At 38.8% G+C, this 25,137-nt stretch overlaps 1 protein-coding gene across 3 annotated transcripts in view; it reads left to right on the top strand.

Moving 5' to 3' along the window:
• Nucleotides 1-25,137, top strand: part of PBX1 (PBX homeobox 1) — a 508,422-nt gene that overhangs the window by 2,286 nt on the left and 480,999 nt on the right. For all 3 annotated transcript variants that reach the window (XM_089516062.1, XM_089516061.1, XM_089516063.1), the window contains exon 2: nt 2,689-2,762. In XM_089516062.1, coding sequence (XP_089372188.1) covers nt 2,689-2,762 — 74 coding nt within the window. The remainder of the gene's footprint in view (nt 1-2,688; nt 2,763-25,137) is intronic.

The raw sequence follows: 25,137 nt of genomic DNA, 5'->3' as shown, positions 1-25,137 counted from the left end.
TTCACTGTATTATAGTCTAATATGTATTACAATTACAGTCTTCCATTTAGATGATTTAATGGTTCTAATAGTCCCATCCACACATTTATTAAATAGTGTTTTTCAAAAGAAGCAAGCCAGTAAATAGACCCTGCCTGATAAGTAAAGCATGAAAAGATAAAAACCTACAACACCATTATAAAAGTTCAAAACACAAAGAGGGGCTAAAAGAAGAGAAGAGAGGAAGGGGAGGTGGAGCTGGCCCAGTGTCTATTACATTTTAACTGAAGAAGAGCTTTGAGCATTTCACCTGCATTTTGTGTTATGAGCTTGAGTAAGCCATGCTGGAATACAGCTATTGCTGGGAAAAGGCACACCTTGAATCCTGTTGTTGTTGTTGTTATTATCCTGTCTTTTTCCCAATTCAGAACGCAAGGTGTCTTCCAATGGATTAAAAAACAAAACTTAAAAATTCCCAAAATACAAAAATTAAAAAGTAATTAAACTATGTAAAAATATTAAATCCAGTTAAAAACATGAACATTTAAAAAACCACAAAAGAACAACAATGTAATGGGTAGAAAAATACCATTTAATTCAACATTACTTACTTTCAGGTAGCTTAGACTGAGAAATGCCAGCCCAAATGAATACTGTCCATAAAGCTTTTGGACATCTGGGAAAAAAGTTCTTATTGGCTCTTGTTTCTCAGTATTGCTTAAGAAAAGGAAAAGGGGAGATCCTCCTTCTCAAAATTTATTAATTGTATTATGAAATGTTTTATGCATAAAGATACTATTAATGCACTGATTAAACCTGAAAACAATACAATTGTAACTGTGCTCTTTTTTCAGCTGGTTATTATATTATACTCTTTTAGTTCTGCTAATGTTTTTTTTTTAAATTCAGCTTTTTAGAAAGGAGGAAAAGCATTTTAGCTTTTCTCATAATACCCACTTCCATATTTTAAGGGATTTCAAAGATGTCAAAGTGAAGCTATGCTGATATAGCTGCAGTCTTTGAGTTTACTTCTTGTACTTTTTTAGCACTTGGCCAAAAGGTACTTTGGAAGCAGAAATAGTGTCTCTGTACCAGGCACAGGATTTGGAGTGCCACTAAGGGCAGCGGGGTGGGGTGAGGGAGGCAGACCAATTTGTCACATGGAGCACATCACACTGGGTTATTCTCCTGCATGAGCCCCATTGCAGAGATTGAGAGCTCTCCAAATACTTCACAAACCTTCTAATAGAGGTTGTGTTCCTTATTCAGTGGAAGGAGATATTGCATTAGGTTCCCCCCCCCCCCTGCACTAAAATGTTCACATTTCCATGACATGTAGCTTTCCTCAGCTGAAACCTATTAGACCTCCTGCTTTTAGTAGCAGATCTTCACAGAGCTTGTCTAAGGAGGAACACTTTGGAGGCTAACTACCACTAACACCACCATACAAACACTCCCCTCCCCCTCAAATGGGCATCCACTGGGACATAAAACTATTGAACCCAGTAAATACATTCCTTACATGCTGGCATTCACAAGAAAGTTGATGCTGGTGGGGAGGAAAGGGAAAAACATATTCATTCTAGCTGATTGTCTGTGCTCTGTAACAGCAAGATAGTTTTGTTATTCTGATTTATATTTTGATTTTGTAAAAGCATTCTGATTTTAACACCTTGAAATAAGAACATAAAAATAATCAAATTCTCTTCTCCCTGAATTACATAAGTGTTTTTCTTGGCAGTACATTTCTGTGTTTCCATATTCTTTAATTTGAGAGCTGAGAGTCTATACCTTGGGATTTCTTATAGAATGAATTTTCAGACTTTCTTAATGCGACAGAATTTATACAGAAAATTGGAATACATGGTAGAATAAAATATGGGAGAGACAAATATTGCACTTCCCTACATAGCTGAAAAAGATGATCATCAGATAGTTTTTGGTGGATTTTTTGGGCTGTGGCCATGTTCTAGAAGAGCTTATTCCTGACGTTTCACCAGTATCTGTGACTGGCATCTTTCTTTGAAGATGCCAGCCACAGATGCTGGTGAAACGTCAGGAATAAACTCTTCTAGAATATGGCCACAGACTGAAAAAACCACAAACAAAAAAAAAACCAAACACGAACACTATGGATGCTTGCCATGAAAGCCTTCGACTTCACATGATCATTAGACTTTAAAATGGCTTTTACATACTCCTAGCATTGATCTGTTAATGGTGCGGCCAGCAAGTGTGGCTTGTAAATGCTCTGAAATCCTGCTGACAAGTCATTCCTTACACTGGTGGTGGTTTCATTGCCATATGTATTTGGCAATGCAGAATGGTTTCCGATTCAGTATAAAATTGGGATCTGTTTTTTAAACGTGTATAATATGCATGATGGCTTAACCTTTAATATAATATCTGCTTGAAGAATCCCATCCCCGGCGCATCCAGACTGATTGAAAAGTCCCAGATTTTGTTCCTTTTCTTTTCGATTTTATACTGGTTTGAAATAAAAGTCCTAGATTTTATTCCTGTCCCTTCCAGTTCTATACTGACTGGGAACATTCTGAGATGAAACATGTATGAATAGCCCAAATAAAATCATCAGAAAGAACAGGAACAAAATCTGTGGCTTTTTGATCTTTTTAATTAGTCTTTCAAAAAGTTACCTTGCACTTCTGTGGCATACCTTAAGTATAATCCCTTTTGGTTTCCTTTTAGAAAACATGCTTTAAACTGTCACAGAATGAAACCTGCGCTTTTTAACGTTTTGTGTGAAATCAAAGAAAAAACAGGTAAGGAAAAATTCTTATTTTCTTTCATCTTTCCACTCTCTGGCTCCCTTCCTCAGAGACCAGATCTCATTTTAGTATATATTTAAAGGAAAAGGAAAGAATTGTTTTATGGCTCTGATTATCATTTATGTCAATACAATACAGGGAACATCTATATTAATATACTATATATCTAATTAATGTTTTAAATATTACAATCAGGGCACATCCGGGCTGATTGAAAAATCCCAGATTTTGGTCCTGTTCATTCTGGTTTTATGCATGTTTGCCTTCAAGTTGTCTGTTGACTTATGGCAACTCCATAAATTTCATAAGCAAAGCATACTCAGAGGTGGTTTTGCCCGTTCCTTCCTCTGAAATATAGCCTACAGCATTATAAAACCAATACCTGGTGCATTACTCCTGAATATACTGTGAAATAAAGCAAGCTAGGGAGTCAGTGAAAAAAGTCTTTGTGCATAAAATATTCTGAGATAAATAAAACGTGTGTGCATCTCCAAAATAAAAATGGAAAAAATAACAACAAAATCTGGGATATTCTGATCTTTTTAATCAGTCTGGATATACCCTCATTTAAAAATCCTATTTCTAATATATGTAAAATTGTATATATGTTGGAAAGATGCCTGCTAGAATGTTGGTTATTTTAGGGTCATGCTACATTAAGTGGTGTTTCTTGATTTGAAAGGTGACAACAATGTTAGAAGAATTATTTTGTGTTTTCCCACCTCGCAGGACTCCTGCAATGTGCTAGTGCACTTATAAAATGTCTCAGGGGGGCGTTTAAAATTTAAAAGCAACAATTAAAAATTGCTGTCATCAATCAAGGGTGATCTTAAACAGCAGATGGTTCAGAGAAGGGTGGGCATTGACATCTGGAACTTACTTCCAAGTTCTAGATTTTTTTAAAAAAAGATAGAGGCGTGAAATTGTCACTTAGCTCACAGGAAAAGATAGAGCAAGGTGTTGCAAAGTTTCATCTCTGGAGATAGGTGCTCAGTTGCTGAGTTTGTGCAAACTCTCTACCATTCCGATTGTCTTTTTTCAACAAGAATGTAATGGTCAGTAATTCATATCTCAATCATAAAAGCAAGGGATATGACATGAATGAAAGTGACAACAAATCAAGCAAACTCACTTGATATACATTGGAAAGCAGGAGAGCAGCTTTTTGAAAACTTGAATCTATGTGTTTTTAAACTTTGTGTGAATATAACTGCTCTTGTGAACAGCTGGGTAAAATGGGATTATTTTACTCCTGCAACTCTGTATATGATGACTAAGGTGGTCCTTTTTTAAATCTTGTTTGCATAGGTTGTAACCTAGACAAAGCACTAGCAATAAAGCCTTTAAAGCTTCAGGGCTGAATGCAGATCTTCTTTAGAAGCTATTTCTTATGTAGTATCTTAAAAAATAATGTAAATGGATATTCATGATATAATTCATGATATAATTAATTTATTTTTATAAATGTAGTGATAAGAATATCTGAATTTTCTCAAGTTTTATTCCATTTTATGTGCTTCTGTCTACATCCTCCCTTTAAAAAAAACCAAACTGCACCTGATCTTGTTTCTTTAGCACCATCTTACTTAATTGGTTAAAGGCTTTTGTCTGTGGTGTGTGTTTGTGTGTATAAGCACCCTCAAGTCAGTTGTTGACGTATGGCGACCTTATGGATTTCATAGGTTTTTCTTAGACAAGGAATACTCAGTGGTGTTTTGTCAGTTCCTGTCATGTAGCAGTCTTTAAATGATCTTGAGCATGAGTCTGAAATGAAGGTGATTATGAAATTGTATCGCAGGGTGAGCAAAACTAGGGGCTTGTGTGGGGTGGGTGGTGGAGTCTCCCTACTCCCAAACTCACAACTTTAGAAATGCTGGTAATTTGGAACATTTTTTAAAAAAAAAAATAGCGGCTGATGGACAATGCATTTAAATTGCCTGTCATTTGCATGTCATTGCTATAACCTCCATATCTAATATGATCTGTGTCTTACCTTTACCGTAACACTAACAGCAGCAATAACAATGTTTATTTATAACACTCTTTCCACCAAAGGGTTCAAACATCAAAGCAGCCTTGTGAATGTGCATCTGTGTATGCTTGCAGTGCATAGGATTTTGGGACTCTTTTGATATATAGTGAAAAATGGGACTGATTTTTTTTCTGTGCCTATCTGTTCTTCATACATTCTTAACATATTTAGACATTTGAAAATATGGGAACTGGAGGCTTTTGAATAAGAAGGGGAAATCTTTTACAGGATTAAAAAAATTATGTCTGTACAGAAATGTTGGGAGATGCTTATTGATTATACATTGCAAATTGAACACCACCTGTGTGCTACATTTACTGAATGGGAGGGCACATAAAAAGGGGCTGTCTGGTTTCTCATTCATGTTAATGACTTAATGCTCATGGTAGAGTGTATGTGTGTGCGTGCGCGCGCATGTGCATGTGCTTTAACCAAGCTTATTTTTGTTGCAAGCTTATTTCTGTTACAGACAGAGATGTGCATGAGCATATCTATTCCCAAAACATTTACAGATAAGCTAGAATCTCCTCAGGTTTTTTGGCACTGTTTGCATAAAATGGTGCAGTGGGGAGAATGATGTGAGGCTCTGGTCTCAGGAATATTCCAGGCAACGTTTAATTTGCATGCAGAAAAATTCTACTAGATTACTTATTAAAATTGTAACTTCCAGTGTTCCAGCCAGTAGATGCAAGGAACTGGACAGATTGACAAGTACATGGATACTTTTTAAATTATTAGTTTATTAACATTACTTTGTACATGAAGTTATAATTCCTTTGTTGATTTCCTGTAATATTACTCCATTGTTAGAGCATTTCAGGTTATGGTTTAATATCTAGTTAGATATTATTTGATTATTTGGGGACACAAATTTCACAAGGTAGTGGTTAGATAAGAACACACAGTGTAGTAGAGAAGAACAGTACAACTGATTCCATCAGAATCTTCTTCCCACAAAGACTGAAAGGAGTCTTTGCCAGACCAAAGTTTCATTGTGCTGAAATGGTTTTCTACTTTGTGTTTGTGAGAGCCATCATTGTGTAGTAGTTTGTGCAATGGGCTACGGCTTTGAAGACCAGGGTTCAAATCCCCATCTGACCAAGGAAATCCACTGGATGCCCTTAGGCAAGTCATACTCTCTCAGCCTCAGAGGAAAGCAACCTCCCTCTTAACAAATTCTGTCAAGAAAGCTCTGCTTTTGCATCACTCTAAGTCAGAAATGACTTGAAGGCACACAACAACTTGTGTTTTGTACGTCTGGTGACAGAGAGAGAAGCAGAGGAAGAGAAGAGAGAGGGAGTTCATGTTTTCTTGCTCCTTGTGTTCCAGTGTTCTGAAGGAGGCTTTCACTTTCCACTGTTTGATTTAAGTGATTCCAAAGCCTTCAGGAGACTACCACTATCCTTTGCAACACTCCACTTAATATTTCACAGTTTTAACATTGCCAGAGCAAACCCAAAGTGTCTATAAAGTTTATAGAAACAGAGAGTGCATTTACTGGCCAAAGTGTCTTGTTCGCTGATGTTTCAATTCATTTTAAAGGATTTATGGATCCTTTTTATGTGAGCTGCTGAGTTGGAATCCATGGATGTATGACACTGTTTTGCGACATATGGAAGCAAAACATGTTTATTTAAAAATTATATCAAAAGACAAGATTTAATTTTCATGCAAATTTTGGAATGGTGAAAATTTTGTTTGCATGTATTTCATCTCTCCATTTCATTTGTCTGGATTAAACATATAATTCTCAAGTGTAGAGAAATGATAATTAATTTGCAATTTAGTATTTTACTGTTTATTAAGACAAAATAAATGTGATAGAATTTACAATCATTTGAATTTTAATACAGGAGTTGCTTTGAAGTGCATAGCTTTGTATGTTAATTTAAAAACAAGTGAGGAGGGACATTTTAAAGTCAGCTGTCCTTCCACCCATAGTCAGAATTCGTAAATAGGAAGGACGGCAAATTGGAAAATAACTCATGTTAAAAATAGAATTTTCCCCCCAAAAAATAATAATTAAATCTGAATCCTAACAGTGCAAAATTATATTGAATTAAAAAAAAAGAAATTTAAAATTTATCTTGAGGCTCTATAATTTTGAAACCCTTTGTTTTGTGTTTAGAGCTTTAGGGCCCGAGATAAACCTGAGTTTTAAAATCTCAGTTGTGTCTACAAGTCTGTTTCTTTATTCCGGGGGCGTTGTCACCAAAAGAAATTGAATCAAAGTCACAAAGTTTAATTACTGTATGTGAAATGTATGCATTTTTCCAGCATTTCAGTATGCAGATGTATTGCATTTTCATATGCAGTACAGTACAAATGGCTAAATCGTGTGTTAACTTAAGGAATAGGTTAATTTTCAGATAGTAGTATGCTGTTCTGAGCATTATATCCAGTGCTCAAGGCAGAATATCAGTTTTAAAAATAAAAAAATACACTGTTTTTCTCATCCTGTACCTTTTATGTTGGTTGCAGGTTATCTGAAATTTTAGAGGAATAAGAAATTTTTTTGGCCTTTAATGCTTTCTTTCTTTCTCTTTAATACATTGTCATACAACTTCACTCTTGTTTTTATTTAAGTGTCACATATTGGATTTAACCTCTGACACCTAGTATGTTATTTTTTTCTGTCGCTTAAAATTATATATTTAATTTGATAAAAAATATATTTTGTTACAAACTGAGAATATGTGTAGGGAACCAAGTGCTTCTGAATGCCTCCTTGCATTCTGTCTCTTATATCTCATTATAGTATCATAGAGTTACAAGTGGCCTATGGATGATTGAGTCCAATCCGCTGCTCAGTGCAGAATCTCCTATTAAAGTACCTTCAGTAGTTAATTGTGAAGCTCTTATTTTCAGGAGGTTCCTTCTAATTTTCAACTGAAATCTACTGTAACTTCAAATTATTCATAGAATCATAGATTTGGAAGAGAACACAAAGGCCATCCAGTCCAACCCCCTGCCATGCAGGAAATCACAATCAAAGCATCCCTGACAGATGGCCATCCAGCCTCTGTTTAAAGACCTCCAAGGAGGGAGACTCCACTACACTCTGAGGGAGTGTGTTCCACTGTCGAACAGCTCTTACAGTCAGGATGTTCCTACTAACGTAGAAGTAGAATCGCTTTTCCTGTAGTTGGCATCCATTGTTCAGGGTCCTATTCTCTGAAGCAGCAAAAAAACAAGATTGCGCCATTCTCAATATGACATCCCTTCAAATATTTAAACATGGTTATCATGTCATCTCTTAACCTTCTCTTCTCAAGGCTAAACATACCCAGCTCCTTCACCATTTTAGTCACCCTCCTTTGGACATGCTCCAGTTTCTCAACAGCCTTTTTTAATCGTGGTACCCAGATGTGGACACAGTTTCCTAGATGAGACCTGACCAAGGCAGAATACAGTGGCACTATTACTTCTCTTGATCTAGACACTATACTTCTATTGATGCAGCCTAGAATTGCATTGACCTTTTTAGCTACCGCATCACACTGTTGACTCATATTTAACTTGAGGTCTAGTAGGACTCTTAGATCCCTTTCACACTTAGTCTCGTTCATCCAGGTGTCTCCCATCTTATATCTATGCATTTCATTTTTTTGCCTTCAGTGCAGTACTTTACATTTCTCTGTGTTGAAATTCATTTTGTTATCTTTGGCCCTCTATTAAGATCATTTTGAATTTTGATCCTGTCCTCTGGGGTATTAGTTATTCCTCCTAATTTGGTGTCATCTGCAAATTTGATAAGCTTGCCCCCTATTCTTTCATCTAAGTCATTGATAAAGATGTTGAATAGCACTGGGCCCAGTGGCACCCCACTGGTCACTTCTCTCCAGGATGAAGGGGAGCCATTGCTGAGTACCCTTTGGGTTTGGCCGGTCAACCAATTACAAATCCCTTTAACAATTGCATTGTCTAACCCACATTTTTACTAGCTTGTTTGCAAAAATGTCATGGGGGACCTTGTGAAAGGCCTTACTGAAATTAAGATATGCAGTATTCCCAGCATTCCCTTTATCTACCAAACTGGTAATTTTATCAAAAAAAAAAAGGGAGAAAGAAAAAAAGAAAAGAAGGAAAAGGGAAAAAAAAGAGAGAGAGATCAGATTAGTCTGGCTTGACTTGTTTTTCAGAAACCCATGTTGACGTTTTGTGATTATGGCATTGCCTTCTAAATGCTCACAGACTCTCTGTTTAATGAACTGCTCTAGAATCTTTCCAGGTATTGAAGTCAGACTAACTGGACGATAATTGTTGGGATACTCTTTTTTCGCTTTTTGAAGATGGGGACAATGTTTGCCCTTCTCCAGTCTGCTGGGACTAGGTCCTGTATTGTGGGTCAGCAGAAACAGGCCTGTCCACTTTCCTGCTATAAATGCCCTTGAGACGTTTAAAGAGTACAGTCATGTCAACACTCAGTCTTCTCTTCACCAAGCTGAACATGCCCTGCTCCTTCAAGCTTTCCTCATATGTTTTCTTCTCCATATCTCATTGACCTTTTCTGAATCTGCTCCAACCAGAACTGAACACAGTACTCCAGATGAGGTCTCACCAGAGCAAAATATAGGGGGACTTATTACTTTGAGGAATGTACTACAAGATGAAAAAGAAATAAAAAGATGTTGGATGCAATACATGGAAGTGCTGCATAAAAGACATGATAGAATGAATGACATACGGAGTGAACCATACGAAGATAAACATGGTGGAAGCTGCAATAAGAGAATTTGGGAAGAATAAATCACTAGAAACAGATGATACTCCAATTAAACAGCTGCAATCCACACATACAAAATCAACTCTAGTGTTAAGTAAAATATGCTAACAAATATGGGAAAGAAAACCATGGCCAAAAGACTGGAAATGTTCAATATACATCATCATCCAGAAAAAAGGAATCACAAAAGACTGCAGCAACTATAGGACCGTAGCATTAATTTCACATGCAAGCAAAATTCCTCAGCATAGATTCCAATCAGTTGTGGAGAGAGAAATCCCAGAGGTGCAAACAGGGTTCAGGAAAGGAAGAGACACTAGGGACCACATTGCAAACATATAATGGTTAAGGAAGCACATTATGCATTTGACTGCATACATCATGAAAAACTATGAAACACTCTTAAAGACATGGGAGTGCCACTACACTTGATACTTCTGATGTCAAATCTCTATTTAGGACAAGCGGCTACTGCTAGATCAGAATGTGGGGAAACAGAATGATTCCCAATTGGCAAAGGGGTCAGGGAGGGCTACATTCTTATCATCTTATTTGTTCAATTTATATGCCTAGGATATCACAAAAATAACAAGTTTAGACTTAGAAGAAGGAGGAGTGAAGATAGGAGGAACACCAACAATCTAAGATATGTGGATGGCACCATACTAATAGCGGAAAACATCAGAGACTAAATATTTACTAAAAAAGGTCAAGGAATAAAATGCAAAGGCATTTTACAAGAAATGAAAAAGGTGGAAATAACCACAGGAATTCAAGCAACTAGTCAGCAGATGTAGGGAGAAAGTCAGAAAAATTAATCTGGAAGTTCAACTGAATTAGTAGCAGTGACAAGAGTGGCTATTGATAAACCAATACAGAATTTAGCATCAGCATTATCTCTGGATAAACAGGGATTAACTCCTGGATTGTAAGCCTGAGGGCAGGGAACCGTCCAATTAAAAAAATTGTATGTACAGTGCTGTGTAAATTTACAGCGCTTTATAAATAAAGGTTAATAATAATAATAATAATAATAATTAACTGCTGGAAAGTTTTACTGGGTAAAGGTAAAGGTTTTCCCTTGACATGCATATCTAATTGTAATTATAGTGCTCATCTCCGTTACTAAGCCGAAGAGCCAGCATTGTCTGAGAACAGCTCCGGCCTTCATGTGGCCAGCATGACTGCACTGAATGCTGTTACCTTCCCACCGAAGTGGTGCCTATTTATCCACTTGCATATGCATGCTTTTAAACTGCTAGGTTGACAGAAACTGGGACTAATGACAGGAGTTCACCCCATCATGCAGCACTTTGGCCTCGAACTGTCAACCTTCCGATCATCAGAATTGGCATCTTAACCACTAAGCCACTGCAATATAATGTTGTGTACACAATCAGATTGACATAGTGCAGCATCACAGCTGAATTGTGAAGGAACAATGTATTGATTGTTCATTTGTAGCACAAATTCACCTTTCCCCCACATTCACATTACACCATGCTATAAAGTGGAGGTGGAGTGACAGTGAGACTTTCAGCTGAGACTTCAGTTTATAGACAAACATTTGCATAACTGTTGTACCAACACATATTCAGCCAAATATGCTCAGTCTTTGGTTGAGTTTATTTTCTTTGCTTGTATGAATGGTTCAAAAAGCTTATAAATGTCTCATTTTGGGGCTTGGCTCCTATGTCTTTCCTCCCTGTAGTGTGTGCTTTTAAGATAAGTAACTCTACTTGATTTATTTTGAGCTGACCTCCCCCAGGGACAACTGGTGTATGCAGGCAGGCTTTCTCCTCCTAGGATATCACAGCAAAGACACCAAATGCATACACTGTACACTTGTGTTTTGCTCAGATGTTCTGCTTGAATTTTGCAAGTGAAAAGACTTTGGGAAGGGAATAGACTCTTCTTTACAGGATTTCATCCAGTTCTAATAATAAGTTAAGTTGAAAGGAACAGCAGTGTTTGGGGAATTCTTACCTCAGGTAACCCTTGCTGCCTCCCCATCCTTAGTTTCTCACAGGAATTTAATCAATGAGATCTGACTTTACGTCTAAACAGTAGCTGCCTCTCTGTGATAAGAGCCTTTCGTTTGAACAGTAGCCATCTCTCTTTCCCTTGAGTTTTTAGGCTTGGCAGGTTTAATTGCTGGGCATTAGCTGGAAACAGAACAGTTGGTTATGTGTAGTCAAAAGCTAGGGGACATATGCTAGCCTATATGGGATGATGTTGCTATTATTTTTACTACAGTTACAAGCTAGTAGTTGCAAGAGTGGATGTTTTATAGACAGGATTTCCCACTGATAGTATATCCTTAAATATTTTTAAGCATCACCATTTCAGAGCCCAAAGGAAGTTTAAGTCCATGGTTTTACAAATGGTGGTATGGTTTACTAGCCAGATTATTTATTTACAGTTGTCACTGCCCTCCTCCCCCCAGTGTGCCAGTAAACTGGTTAGAGCATCCAGTTCGTATTTTATTTTATGTAGCGATTGTCTCCCTCTGTTTTGCACTTCGGCAAAGCAAACATGACCTCTCTTCTCTATCACGTTCTCTGTGGCTCACTGAGGACTGGGGGGATGAGTGCTTTCTTTGGGCACACAACTTTATAGAGAACTGGTAATAATATTAATAATAATAATACATTTTATTTATATCTCCCACTTCTCCCTTTGGATTGAAGCGGGATTACAACAGTAAAAACATCATAAAATACATATAAAATACGTCAATCAAAAATAAAAAGGGGAAGAGATGTTACAGTATTGCTCACAGTCGTAAGAATCGAGTCATCATATTCATATATTCAAAATCAGATTAGAGGAGATCCGTTGAATAGGCCTGCTGGAAGAGATCCGTCAATGCCCTCTTTAAGGTTTCCAAAGAAGCTATAAGACGGATCTCTTCCGGTAAGTTGTTCCAAAGTCTAGGGGCCATCGCAGAAAACGTTTTACAAGAGGTGGTTTTTAACCTGGTTTTGGGGTGTTCTAATATTTTTGTGCCAGATATCCTGAGAGTGCAGGGCGGATTGTGTAGGGAGAGGCGTTCGCTCAAGTAGCTCGGGCCCAGGCCATGTAGGGCTTCATAGGTAATAACCGACACTTTGTATTGCGCCCGGAAGCTAATCGGAAGCCAATGTAGAGATTTCAACACCGGTGTAATGTGCTCTGATCTCGGTATCCTGGTGATCAGTCTGGCTGCAGCATTCTGAATCAGTTGGAGCTTGGTACAAAGGTAGCCCCATGTAGAGCGCATTACAAAAATCTAAACCAGAGGTTACCAGTGCATGTACTACTGTTTCAAAGTCCCCCTGAGCCAGGTTGGGACGCAGTTGGCGTATCAGCCGAAGTTGACACCATGCACTCCTGGCTATCGCCTCCACCTGAGATGTCATCTGTAGAGACGAGTCCAGGAGTACTCTCAAACTGCAAACTTCATTCTTCAGGGGAAGTGTGACCCCGTCAAGGATGGATTGGGAAATCTCCTTCCCCTGACCTTTCAAGGTTAGATGAAGTAGTATCTCAACTCACCAGTCCAATAAATATATGCAAGTATTTCACATCAGACAGACTTCTCATACATTTTTTTTTTTGGGGGGGGGGCAAAATCTATATACTTTGTTACATGGGTCTGCATTTAATTTGCAGTCCCCCTCCCCTCCCAGATATAGCTGCTGTTGGACCACTGGGCAGGCAGCTTGAAATGGTTTTCAAGAATCAACTTAGCTTTGGTTTTAGTCACTGAAGTTATTATGGTTACCCCTACATTCAGCCCTGATCTTTTTTTACCCTGTAGGTTTTGACTGTTGATTGTTTTTGGGAAAGTGCTATTGTTTATTTTGAGGACCTTTGAAGACTAAGGCTGGGGCAAAATTATACCAACATACTTTATCTGTACATTTTAAATTGAATATATACATTCATAAATTATGAGCAAAAAATCTCCAGATGTGCTCATCAGTTCACCATCAGCATTAGAAACACTTCCATTGCCTCCTTGCCTCCATGGCCCCTAATTCCTCTCCCACCCATTACTTGTCTCACAACTGAAAGCTTTAATTTATTCAGCGTACAATGTCTTTACTCCACTGCTTTCAGTAATTTATACCTTATACTGCCTTCTGCCTCAAATTATTTAACTCTGTAAGCATTTAGTAAGAGATTGGGTACAAAATCACTAGGCAGAATAAGGCTTGGTTAAATACACTGTCTTTTACATTATTAGCTGGATTTTAAAAATGCCCTAATTAGATCCTCCTAAAGGAACAGATGACAAGAAGAATTCGACACCAAGGGCCAGCTTGCACAGTTATTTGCTTCTTAACACCAATATCTATCTGTTCCATGTCATATGTGAATAGTCAAATGATTACAAAAACAGAACCATGAGCTACCTCAAGTCACTTCCTGTGATCATTCCAAAGAATATTCCTCTGTATGTCTTGCAATAGTTTCCATAAACAATCATAGAGTTGGAAGAGATCACAAGGGTCATCTAGTCCAATCCCCTGCCATGCAGGAACACAGGAACAAAGCACCCCTAACAAATGGTTTCTGTTTAAAAACCTCCAAAAAAGGAGACTCCACAGTGCGAGTGTGTTCCACTGTCAAACAGCTCTTATTGTCAGGAAAGTCTTCCTAATGTTGAGGTGCAATCTCTTTTTCTTGTAGTTTGAATCCATTGTTTTGGGTCCTGTTCTCTGGAGCAGCAGGAAACAAGTTTGCTCCATCTTCAGTATGACACCCCTTCAAATATTTAAACAGAGCTATTATATCAACCTTCTCTTAACCTGCTGTTCTCCAAGCTAAACATACCTAGCTCCCTAAGTCTCTCATCATAGGTCATGGTTTCCAGATCCTTCACCATTTTGGTTGCCCTCCTCTGAACATGCTCCAGCTTCTTAACATCCTCTTTTAACTGTGGTGCTCAGAACTTTATACAATATTCCAGGTGAGGCCTGTCCAAAGCAGATCTAGATGCTATACTGTATTTCTATTGATGCAGCCTAGAATCACATTGGCCTTTTTAGCTGCTGTTTACTCATGTTCAACTTGTGGTCTTCTAGGACTCCTAGATCTCTTTCATATGAGCAGCCTAATGTACACTTTGGTTTCTCCATACAGACATAGACATTAGTGTGTAAAATGAGGTTGCCTTATTAGATTGAAAAGTAACTTTGTGTTCATGCAAATTAAGTAACAAATTTCAAAACTGGAATTGTGATCAGTTTCCAATTAGTTATCCATCTTCAACCATGGTAAGAAGCATTCAGGAGATGTTAACTGCATTGAGAAGCAGTCTTACCATGAGGCAAGACATCATGTCCTTTTGAAATGATGGAAGTTGGTATAGTTAACAACCACAGTGGAAGGCAGAAAGCCCTGATCTACCAGACACAGTTTGCAGGAAAATACTTTTGTCAAAGCCACAGTGAAATAAACAAAGGTGTGTGTAGCACTGCAGTGAAGCTTTGACAATAGAGTTTAGTTTATTTTAGACTGTTTGGCCAATTTGCGAATGCAGAACTACTGGGAAATGTGAATTATTGGTTCATGTGTGGTTCAAAGTGAAGATAATCTGAAGAGTGGGACATGTTTGAGAGATATTTCCTTGTGGACAGCATAGACTTGGAGTTTATTGTCACTTTTGTTGTTGCCTTCATAAATCTAATTTTTTTAAAGGATTAAATGTGAGATAAGGAAGGAGAAATGCTATTATTGTTGTCTTTATTAGTAAAGGGCAGGGGGATAGTGGATGTCTTGTCCTTTTTTGTTCTTACAGACTGGGGTGAAAACCAACTCTGAAATTAACATTTAATGTCTGTTCATTTCATACGCCTCTTTTTTTTAATTCTGTGAGCTCTTGAGCAAATATCTTTCTATATATATCCAGGGATGGATAAGAGCAGGTATGTCTGCCAGAGCTTTCTATTCTACTTCCCTCAGCTGTTTCTTGCTATTTACAGAGCCTGTATTCTGATGATGCTCATCATTTCCCGAGGTGCCTGGAATTTGCTTTCTGCCAATTTGAGTCATTCTTTAACATTTGCACACCTGGAGTGTCTTACGCTTATGCACACAGAACAGCAACGTGGAGTCCTACAGCAATCCTCCACCTTCTCAGTTTGAGTCATGATAAGAGGATCAAGATCTGTTTCAAAGTAAGGAACTCTGGAGTCTGCAGAACTACTTTCCCATCCTAAACATTTTCAAGAGAAATTTAAACATAACTCAAACTGATTAATTCTAAACATTTGGCTTAAGTGTCAATCTTTTAGATTGTAAGCCCTAAGGGTAGGGAACCGTCTTATTAAAAATAATAATTGTAAGCCGCTCTGATATCCATTAGGGCTGAAGGGCGGGGTATAAGTGTCATAATAAATAAAAAATAAATAAAAGTCTTTCAGTTTCCATGTTTACATGCAGCTTCCTCCATTCCTAGTCTGGTACTACAAGTTACTACAAAATAAGAATGAGTTACTGGACAATCCAGGTACTCCTTCTTTTGGGATTTTCCTGGAAAGCCAGCTGGACATTATATATACTGTATTTTCTGGTGTATAAGACTACTTTTTAACCCAGGAAAATCTTCTCAAAAGTGGGGGGTCGTCTTATACACCGGGTGTCGTCTTATAGGGCAGGTGCTGAAACTTCCGAGCTGGACTGGAAAATCTGCAGTCATTGCATATGGTGGGGAGAGCTCAGAAACGGCCGCGGCTGCATCTCCTCCGTATGCGGCGACCGTATGAAAGCAGCAAGGGCGGCACTGTACAAGTATGGTAGAAGAAACTCCACTCACCAGGATTCGTGAAAAGAAGTGACTTAACGTGGTCCTGATGACGAGGTGAGGGGGTGCCTCACTGGGAAGGTGTAAGTGAAGGGCGGAGCAAGCTGCAGGCATCCGGGACACCCGGGGTATGGAAAAAAGAGCCGTGTTTGTGCTACCACTCTGATATTCTTGACTGGGACCCACCACCTCTCTAGGCAATTGGTTCTATTCCTGAACCTCTCCTACTGTTAAGAAGTTCCTGCTAAGGTTTAATCAAAATCTGTCCTTCTTTATCATCAAACCATTATACCTGGCTAGACCTCTGAGGCAACAGAGAACAGGCCTCCCCCTTCTGTTGCTTCACATTGTACAAAATAGAGTGTCTGACACAAATTCTTTCAGTTCCTGAGCCCTATAAATCTAAGTGTCACATTTTTAATTGGAAGACATTGTAAAAATCAGACAGGATTGTCCAAAATGACTGAGTCTAAATTGTCTAAAATGACTGAGGTGTGGGAGGGAAGATGTAGGTTGCAAAAGAAAATGTTTTTTTTTTTTATAAAAGTCCAAAGAGATAAGAAGTTGCAATGGTGGAAGGAAGCTTGCCAGTGCTTGGTTTTTTCTTTTTAAAAGTGTTACTCAGGCCTGTTACAGACAGCCAAAATAAAGCTGCTTCAAGTCACAGTGGAGGTATAGTGTTTCAATGATGCATGCATCCTAAGAGTCCAGAAGCCACACCAAAGCCACGCTCCAGTCCTTAGGGCTGGAGCGTAGCTTTGGTGCAACATCTGGAGTCTTAGGGCGCATGCATCATTGAAACACCATACCTCCACTGTGACTCAAGGCAGCTTTATTTTGGCTGTCTGTAACAGGCCTCAGTTTGGCAACTCAAGGCCTAGCTGTAATCCTTGTGAAAATTCTGTGTCTTTGGCTGTTTTAAAAATGAAACTCCTTGTCACTACAGAATATTTGTAGAAGCTACCACATTATGTGACAGGCTTTATTCCAAGCTTTGCATCTTGATTGTAGATCATGCTCAGCCACACTGCAGAACTGAAGGAGTGTGTAGCTATGGCTGAGAGTGTCAGGGATTTAATGGAAAATTGTGTATTTGTCAGCCAAAATATATTAAAAGTCTAAGTGTGATTGTGCCAGTAGATCAGATAGAGTTGATTCTGTTGGGGTGGATCAGGTGATCTTATTCATAGCCTACAGTTCCTGAGTGGGAAAGAAGACTTCTTCCTGTTTTGTTTTTTATCATCTTCTAAGGAACAAAGGATAGTGGGAAACAGATCATTTAGCTTTTAGGAGACCTTCAGATGATGCAAACTGGGGTAATAGGCAGTAGTCTGTAACTGTTGTGCCAAACATGTAACAGGCGCATTAGAGAAGATAACAGCTTTTCTGTCAAGTCCCATGTTGAAAGTTCATTAGTGACATCTGTGCATGGAATGACAAATTTCTCACTGTTATTAAACATAGCAGATTTTTTCCTCAAGGGGATTCAACAACCAAGACAAGTTATGGGTATCTTTATCTGGAATAGTCTGGAATTTAATGGCTGCCATGACAACTATATGGATTGCAGGATAGTAACCTATGGGATTGGAAACAGGGATGACACCCCAATTGCTGTAGGAGATAACTGTTCAATTAATCTTGGCATGCATGGTCTACATGTATCCATATATTTGCTATGTATTTTATATATATGGTATATTGATGCTTACAGGAGTGGTGGACCAGTGCTGATGGTCTGCACCTTAAGGTGTATAAATCTGGTGTGTTTAGATGATTTCTCTACACATTTGAAAAGTTGTCCTGCTGAAACTCTAGACATTCATCAACCTGACTATCAGCACTATTGCTCCATAATGTGCTAGTATATATCATTTCTGCTGTCTGATATTTCTGAGGGAAGTGAAGTATTTGGGCCAGTACGTAGAGTGGAAAAGGTGGAAGATTTGAGGTGGGCATGATCTGACATGGATAGCAGCCCAGATTAGGATACCCTGTAGAAATCGTGGTGTTAAAGAAAATTTATTCCTTTGCCACCATCAGGACAAAATTAATCCATGGAGCTCTTCCAAGTTATGAGAGGTTTCCTCCATATAGTACCAGGGGATTAACTGTTGGAGCACATAGGACTCCCTTGCAACCCGTTTATCTTATATATTTCAATTAACATTGTTCACATTTGTGGTATATGCCAAAGATATTGTGGAGCAAGGGATGTATGTAGGCATGACGTTGTCTCGCCACATTGTTCAGGAGAATTTTCCAAATGTATAGCCTCCTTGGGATGAAGACAAACTGCCTTGAATAACTACTTGCACATTCCCCAAATTGCTAATATTCAATTTTCAAAAACAGATGTCTTGAAGAAAAAATTCAGAGTGCAACACTTGAAACTGCTAAATTTATTTTAAATGGCAGGAATAAATGTTGTTGGTTTTTTTATTATTATTATTGTATTCATTTATATCCCACCCTTTCCCCAAAAATGAGACTCGGTGCAGCTCACAACATTAAAAAACAGTACAGTTAAAAGCATACAAAATAGTACATTAATATAGAATAAAATTATTATAATATTAAAACAAGTTACATATTAAAAGAATAAAATATAATTAAAAAGATAATTTTTTAAAAAATACTTTAAAACAACACAGTACCATCCTGTGTTTTAAAAGCTTTCTGTTTTAAAAGCCTGTCTAAAAAGGTAGGTCTTAGCCTGCCGGTGGAAGGATAACAAGGAAGGGGCCATTCTGGCCTCCTTGGGAAGGGAGTTCCAAAGACTAGGGGCAGCCACAGAAAAGGCCCTCTCTTTTTTTAGACTAACAACAACAACAACAACATTACTCTTCTCTTGTGCCCCCACCAACCTTGCTTGTAATGGTGGTGGGTCAGAGAGAAGGGCCTCTCAAGGATTTCAGAGCCAGGGCTGGTTCATACAGGGAGATACGGTCTGCCAAATAGCCTGGACCTGAGCAATATAGGGCTTTATAGATCACAACCAGCACTTTGAATTGTCCCTAGAAATAAATTGGCAGCCAGTGGAGCTGTTTCAAGAAGGGCATTGTGAGGTCTCTGTAACCTGCCCCTGCTAACAATCTGGCCGTAGCTCTTTGGACCAGCTGAAGTTTCTGAACACTCTTCAAAGGCAGTCCCAAGTAGAATGTGTTACAGTAGTCCTAATGAGATGTTACAAAGACCTGTATCACTGAGCATTAACTTTGATTGGCTTTCTCAAATAAAAAAGAAAATATTTTCGCACACAAATCATTTGGAATAATTTTATAAACTGTGATGTTAAGAAGTAAATATTTTAAAAATATATTTTGTATTAAGGGCTTTTCAATACATTAAAGAAAAATAAAAAGAAGAAAAGAAAAGAGAAAAACAGCAAAAGAACAGAAAAAGAAATAGTTTATATTGACTTCTGACTTTCTTAATTATGATTATAATATGCAAAGCTTCCCTTTTCAGCTAAAACAATATTCATATACTTCTTCTTAACCAGTCTTTCCCTCTAATAAAAATAGATAAATTATTATCCATTTAAGTTAGCTCATCTAATTCCAGTCCATTTAACATATATAACAAACCTGCATTCCCCCTTGAATATAGTAAAAACACAAACCAGTTTTTACAATTACAGCTAATAGGAACAATTCAGCACATCATAATAAAACTATAGCTATGTATAACTCTGTATATTATAGAATCATAGAACTCTGTATATCAGAAACATACACATGTCAACAAAAATATTAACAGTTCTACACAAATCATCAGATGACCAGGTTTGTTTTAAATACATATCAGTTAGCCCACCTACCATACTAAATGCAGCTTTTTATCTGTTGGGTCAAGGCTTATTTTTTGTGTGAGCTGAGTGGGAGTGTGATTGTGTGCTTGATTGCAGTTGGGTGTAGCCTCAGGTAACCTTCCTGAGCACTTGGTCCCAGGGAGGAGGAGATTTTACTCAGAGGAAGTGAGTCAGAAACTTGGTTAGGGGAGGAGCGAGCAGCCAGTAGCTGTCTATATAGTGGCACTGGCAGTCTCAGTCTCTGGAGCTTGGTAAACAGACTTAGAAAACAGGGGTGTTTCACATGGGTGTTTAGTGAGGGAAAGGCCAGAGTCCTGTTTCAGTGCCTACATAAGACTACTGAATATGGACAGTGAGGGAACTGGTGCAGTCACCTGCAACAGTTGTGGTACGTTGGTGTTCTTGCCAATGGATGCGGGTAACTTCACCTTCACCAAGTGCAAGTTGGTAGTCCTGTTGGAAGAGAAATTCCAGGACCTGGAGGCCAAGGTATATACCCTTCAGCATGCTAGGGCGCAAGAGGCATTCCTGAACAGTAGGATGGGCTGTCCTGGTGGGGTAGCACACAGAAGAAGTTTCTAGGGAGGAAGTCAGTATCATACAGACAATTGGATTATTATTATTATTATTATTATTATTATTAATAGAAGAATGGAAGCCAGGGATCGTTCTGTGAGCTTGTAACAACAGAATTAATTTGATGAGGGAGAACAGCAGGGACAGTCCCCAGGGAAAGAGCAGGAAACCTTGGTATAATCAGGATAAGGAATGGCTAGTGCCAAGCTTTGGAGGAGTGTGGTGGTGGTGGTGGACTCCTTGCTGAGGGATACAGAAGCAGTGGTGTGGGGGCCTGACATGATGTCTTGGGAGGTATGTTGTCACACTTGGGGAAAAATCATGACATAACAGTGAAGCTAAGATTTGTCAAGACTACTGACTGTTATCCTTTCCTTTTGGTTCACATAGGAATAAATAATACTGCAAAGCACAGCCATTAGAATATCATAAAGGATAATGACACTCTGGGTAGGAAGCAGAAAGAGGTTGATGCATAGGTTATCATCTCATATCTTCTACCAGTTGAAGGGCATGGTCCAGGAAGGGAAATGAAAATAGTGGAGATGAACAACTGGCTCCACAGATGGTGTCACCAAAAATGATTTGGATTCTTGGAACATGGTCTGTGGTGTTTTTTTTTTGGGGGGGGGGGGGAGGGGGAGGCTTAAAGTAAGGGATTGATTGCACCTCACACCAGTTGGCAGAAACGTTTTTGCCAACAGTCACAAAAGTTTGATCAGAAGGGTTTTAAACGTGAGTTATGTGGGGAAGTGAGACAGTATCTCTCCGCCTCTACTGCCAAGATCCTGGTCCATGCCCTAGTGGTCTCACGACTTGATTACTGTATCATCCTCCTGGCTGGGCTTCCTCTTTCTTACCTCTGTCCTTTAATTTCTGTCCAGCATTCAGCTGCATGCATTATCACATCCACCCACCACTGTGACCATATCTCTCCTGTGTTGGCATCCCTTCACTGGCTCCCCCTCCCCTTCCGCATTCAGTATAAGCTCCTGCTGTCAACGTTTAAAGCCCTCCATGGGCTGGCTCCTCCTTACTTATCAGACCTTATTTCTCCTCACTTTCCCACTAGGGCCCTCCGTTCTGGTAGTCAAGGTCTGCTGTCCCAGCCCAGGATTTCCTCTGCCCCATCTCGGATTCGCCCCTTTTCACTCTCTGCCCCTCACTCCTGGAACCTTCTTCCCCTACAAGCAAGAGCCATCACTTCTTTAACCAGCTTCAAAACGGAGTTGAAGACCATCCTGTTCAGGGCAGCATTCCCAGGCATTGCATAATTGTCATTTGCTATTTGATGTTCTTTTGTTGTCTGTTTTATTGAATCATTTCCTGTATTGCTGTGTATTTTATATGTATTATCCTACTAGAGAGGCCTCTTCCCCACCACCACTCCCTTTGTGTCGTGTCTTTTTAGATTGTAAGCCTGAGGGCAGGAAACTGTCCAATTAAAAATATTGTATGTACAGAGCTGTGTAGATTTACAGCGCTTTATAAATAAAAGTTAATAATAATAATAATAATAATTTTGGAAACCATGATTTCATCAGGGGTTGGAGATAATAGTTAAACTGTTATAGAGGGATCAAGGGCAATACTGCAAGGACTCAACAGTGGAATTTTTTTTTACATAAGTAGCCAGGGGGGATGTCCCATGGTTTTATATGTCTCTACACTAATTCACAGAGCATGAGAAATAAGCATGATGCACTTGAACTCCTAGCACAACAAAGTAAATATGATATAATAGGCATTTCTGAAACCTGGTGGGATGACTCTCATGATTGGAATGTAGGGTATAACCTTTTTAAGAGAAATAGGGAAACAGGAAAGGAGGAATTGTAGCATTGTATGCCAAGAATGTTTACACCTGAGAAGAGATCCATGTCTGAAATCCTGGAAACCAGGTTTCCTACTAGATAAAAATTAAAAGGGAGGGAGGGCATGCTTATGAAATTTGCAAATGACACCAAATTAGAAGGATCAGCCTTATGACGTAATGGCACTGATATAAGGGCTCAGCAAATGTGGATGCTGAGCCATGCCGAGCCCTTATTTCACTGCTGCCATGCTGCTTCATGCTGGTATGTACCGGCCCCAGGGTACATACACTGGTAATCTCACAACTTGACTTATGCAATGTGCTTTACATAGTGCTACCCTTGCACCTGGTCCAGAAACTTCAATTAATCCAAAATATGGCAGCCAGAGTGGTCACTGGAAGATCTAGAGGTGACTATATTGCACCTATATTAAAGTCTCTTCACTGGCTGCCTATTAACCTCTGGGCACAGTACAAAGTGTTGGTTATAACCTTTAAAGCCCTTCATGGCTTAGGTCCAGTCTACTTACGGGATCACCTTCTCCCATACAATCCACTCCACACCTTGAGGTCATAGAATCATAGAGTTGGAAGAGACCACAAGGCCCATCCAGTCTAACTCCCTGCCATGCAGGAACTCCAATAAAAACCTACTGCAGCCAGCTAAAACTAGGCTGGCTGCAGTTACCCAGAGGACCTTTTCTTCTGCTGTTCCCAAATTATGGAATAGCCTGCTGGAGGAGATGCTTTAAAAAGGCAATCAAGATATATCGCTTCTGCATGCCTTCCCAGATTAATATTTTACCATTTTAATCATTCAAAAACTACCTTAACTACCCTTGCCTTGTATTTTTAATAATTGTTTTAATAATTGCTAATAATTAAATTGTAGTTTATTGTAGATGAGAGTGTTAGGGAGGGTTTGGAATACAATGGTAGAAGCGATTATTGTATTTTATTGTATTTTAAACATGTTTTTACTGTTAGCCGCTTTGATCTTCTGGAGAAACGGGATATAAATACTGTAAAAATTATTATTATTATCATTATTAGACTCCCCTTCTTTGGAGGTTTTTAAACAGAGGCTGGATGGCCATCTGTCCAGGGTTATCAGTTTACAAGGTTTTAAAAAATTAATCAGTACTATGTTTCTCTGAGGACTGTGCCCTAAGCAGGCGCTTAGTTGTCCTAATGCTTCACTGGTCCTGGGGTTGTCACATACTCCTTAGATCTTTGTTCTTCCAGACTTAGGGATGTACCAAGACTAGAGTTTTAGTTTGGACCTTTTGAGATTATTAATGCCTCTTTGAGAGTGGTGTGTAGCTTCTACCACCCTGTGAAACATTTAATGGTCCACGAGAACTCTGATAGGTATCAACCCAGTTAAATCTTTGCAGTATTCACGGTAGGAATCAGTAATGAAAAAAAATCATTCTCCTGTCTTCTAATGCTCCTAAATAATTAAGAACCTAAGATGACAGATACGTGGTACTGCAAAATACATTTCATTTTTGCATTTTTCTTTCTATGATCCTTATTTTCTTTCTTTTTCCCCTTCTTTCTTAATAAATTTTTGGGTAGAGGTATGCTATCCCTGAGGCTTTCCTTTCCTTTGCAAACTCCATGTCGACTTTAAAAATTAAAGGAATGCCTATTTAGTTTTTACAAATTACAAACCCTTCCAGCTGGCCCTAGTTTTGCTGCTGATGGATTTGTTTGAGAAGGGAGCTATCATTCCTCTATTGAATGTGCCCCCTGGGAAGTTGGCTTGAATATCCTTCTGTCTTCTTGGTGCTTCCAGGGACTGTTGTTACATTGAAGGGGATGGAGGAGGACCCCCTCCCCCTATATCTTGCTCACACACTTTCCCAACACCCCCCCACCCCCACTTTCTAGATTGCTGTGCCTGGTGTGTTTCACCCTGTTCTGCTTCCTTTCCAACTGGAGTTCAGTGAAAGTTCATCTCCAACCAATGAACAAAGTGGCCAGAGTTTTTCCTCACTTCTTACCCTTTGTCCTCATGACAAACTGGGTATGGAAGACTTATGTAAAAGTATTGTCACTAAAAAGAGGGGCACGCTATCCATACTTAAAGACATACATACATACATACATACAGATAGCCTCACACTAGCACTATTATTTTCTAAGCGTAATGTGTGAGATAGGATTGTCTTCCTTTCAAAATGAGAAAACAGAAGGGACTTTGAAGTCAGAGTAGGAACTGAAGCCTATTTTGGATCATCAATTGATGGCAGAATTTGTTGGTTTCATTACCCCAATGAAACAAGCTAATTTTTTTTAAAAAAAACTTGCTTTAGTTTCATTTGTTTATACGATAGGGTGAGGAAGCCAGCATGGTGTAGTGATTTGGACTACAACTCTGGTTTCCAATCTCAGCTCATTCATGGAAACCCACAGGGTGACCCTGGGCAAGTCATAATCTCTCAGCCTCAGAGGAAGGCAGAGCCAAACCTTTCTGAACAAATATTGTTATGAAAAACCCATTATATTGGTCTTATGGTCACCATAAATCTGAAGTGACTTGAAGGCACACAACAACAACAATGTTGTTAAGTATCTTGAGACTCATTTTGGAAAGAAAAGTGGAA

The sequence above is a fragment of the Sceloporus occidentalis genome, unplaced genomic scaffold (assembly GCF_023333645.1).
Source record: "Sceloporus occidentalis isolate IW3139 unplaced genomic scaffold, rSceOcc1.0.p SCAF_3, whole genome shotgun sequence".
Taxonomy (NCBI): Eukaryota; Metazoa; Chordata; class Lepidosauria; order Squamata; family Phrynosomatidae; genus Sceloporus; species Sceloporus occidentalis.
Note: the sequence above shows the minus strand (reverse complement) of the source record. Positions and strands in the feature narration are given on the sequence as shown.